Source organism: Quercus suber, unplaced genomic scaffold, assembly GCF_002906115.3.
Source record: "Quercus suber isolate HL8 unplaced genomic scaffold, Cork oak 2.0 scaffold_104, whole genome shotgun sequence".
Lineage (NCBI taxonomy): Eukaryota > Viridiplantae > Streptophyta > Magnoliopsida > Fagales > Fagaceae > Quercus > Quercus suber.
In genome coordinates, this window is record NW_027069569.1 from 510,458 (window position 1) to 512,974 (window position 2,517).

At 41.1% G+C, this 2,517-nt stretch overlaps 1 protein-coding gene across 1 annotated transcript; it reads right to left on the minus strand.

Moving 5' to 3' along the window:
- Nucleotides 1-211: 211 nt before the first annotated feature.
- LOC112034980 (probable aspartyl protease At4g16563) lies at nt 212-2,146 on the minus strand. Its single transcript, XM_024067808.2, has one exon. The coding sequence runs from the start codon at nt 1,980-1,982 to the stop codon at nt 516-518; it is 1,467 nt and encodes a 488-aa protein (XP_023923576.2). The 5' UTR covers nt 1,983-2,146; the 3' UTR covers nt 212-515.
- Between the last annotated feature and the right edge of the window lie 371 nt (nt 2,147-2,517).

Here is a 2,517-nt window from a genome sequence, read left to right on the forward strand (position 1 = left end):
AGTCACAACAATTTCATAACATCTTATTTGCCTACCACCTCACACATGAGTCAATAAAAAAAGTTACTGAATTTGATGGACCTAGGTGTGACATGAAAGGCAAATTAAAGAATGTTTTTTGTAAATATTTCTTTAATGAAATGTCTTTAGGACATCCAATAACAAAATTCTTAATTTAAAGCACCATTACAGTGCGTAACAAATAAGTATATTAAATTTCATATGACATTTTAAGAAAAAATACAATATTTTAGCTGTCCACACTTCATTTCTTGTTCCAAGCATCCCAATCCCATAGGCATATATAGCTTTAACGAACAATTTTGTACCACCTAAAATTGAGAGGCAAGAAGCAAAAATTGAAGTGCAAAACTCTTAATTATGTAGTCCTCCAGCTATAGTCAAACTATCAATACCAAAAGTCCAAGACACTCCCCCAAAAAGTCAACCAAGTTTTGTAAAAAAGATCACAGCCGTTCATCAAACATTAACATCATCAGCTTCATCCAGTTATTTTATTTCACCTTATCCGAAAGTGCTTTGCACGGTTGCTTCCCAAATCCAATTCTCTTATTAGCCAAATCATAAACAACCTCAATCCCCAGTTGCATGTAATACCCAAAAATAGCCCCGGTCCCACCAATCTTATCCCCACCGTTTTTGAATGTCAAACACGCACTGTGCCTCTGGATAGGATCGTTTTTTTCTGGGTAAATTTCAACCAAATAATTACCCCTAGGTATCGTAACACTGGAACCATTCCCAACGAAGTGTAAAACCACGGCAGGAAGATTCATATTCATAATATCGCCATCGAAATAATAGCACCTCTCGAATGCCGAATTGTCCTCGACCACTTTCGCTCGCTCGTTATTAAACCGATCCAACTCGGCCACCAACGAGTCATGCAGACTCTTCGGCAATATCGTCATCGTTGATCCCGAGTCCACGATCGTCCCGCCATCCCCATTCTTGTCAACCCGTTTCACAAGCTCCGGTGCCGCGATATACTTCTTTCCCACAGAGATTCCCTCCAGTCCAACCATGTAATAGTAAGGGCGACTCGGGTTGTCGAGAATGGGCGTGTACGCAAACTCAGTTGAGGAGTTACCCGAGTCGTCTTTGAGGCCGAGAAAGAGTGCACTCGAACTAGGAGTTTCGGAGCTATTAGACGTGGAATCGCCCAAGCAATAAGAGAACCCTTTACTGACTTGAGGATAGACAGTAGCGAGTTGGGATGGCAAAGAAAGCAAACCAGGACCGAACCCAGCGACCCCAACTTCCTCATTGATAGCTTTGTGGGCACACCCAAAAGTGAAATTTGGAATGAGAGAAGGAACTGAGGAGGTGGGTACGGTTGCACTGTCTTTGTAAAGGCGAGCTATTATGCTTCCATCACCGTAGGCAAGGTAGAAAGGTGGGCAAGAATAAGAGTCGCAATCAGAGTTTACGATACGCTTTATAGGGCAACCAGCAACGGCGCAGATATCACTGGGGATGGGAAATCTAGAAAGGTGTGCAGCGGGGCAAGCTGGGGAGCTGCATGAAACCGAGGCATTTTTGGGAGGTTTTAGGAGTTTGGGTGGGGTTTTGCAGCGAAAGCATTTGTAAGGGGAGCAAGGGTACCAGACGATATGAGAGCCAGTGTCCATGAAGAGAGAAATGGATTTTGAAGGGTTTGAGCCGGTTGTGATGGAAAGGTAGTAGCCACTGACTTCTGAGAGTGGGATAGAGATTTGTTGGCTTTGGTTGTGGTTTTGGTCTTGGTTTTGTTTTTTTTGCTGGTGTTGCTGGAAGCGAATGGAGGAGTGAATGGAGAGCGATTTGAAGAGAAGTTGGGTGCTGTTGAATTTGGGAAGGGAGTGAGTTAGAGGTAAAACCACAACCTCTGATGAAGAAACGGAGAGGCTTGAGAAACAGAGTATGAAACAGAGCAACATGGAAGCCATAATTTTAGAACCAAGAGTCAAGAGAAGATTCATTTTGCAACTTTTTTGAACTTTGATTTGATATTACTGTCGAAGAGTTTAAAACTTTCTTTTTATAAGGGAGGAGGGGAAGGCAATAGGACGAAGGTTCTGGCGGGAGTGTGTGGCTCTGAGCTTTTTGGTGCGTTGGCGCTTGTTACTTGTTAGGCGTATTTGGGCAGAGGTGTGAGTTTTCAATCTTGGGTTTGGAATTTGGATGATCCTGCTAAGAAAGTAGTTTAGAGCATTCGCATTAAACTAACTAAATGCTATTTTTAACAAAAATTAAATTTAAGAATAAACAGTAACTCAATACTTTTAGAACATTCACGTCAAGCTCCGCACGTTTTTAACTAAACTAAACCAAAAATATTTAACTTCTTTGGGGTTTGAAATTCGGATGATCTTGCTAAGGAAGTAGTTTAGAGCATTCCCACAAAATTAACCAAATGTTGTTTTTAACAAAAAAAATTTATATAACCAACCAAAAGACACATTGGCTCAACAAAAATAACAATAATAAATGATTACTAATTGTTAACCTGTGTGA

What these genes read in the sequence shown, in the direction of transcription:
- LOC112034980 (XM_024067808.2), bottom strand. Translation starts at nt 1,982, where the DNA reads ATGAATCTTCTCTTGACTCTTGGTTCTAAAATTATGGCTTCCATGTTG.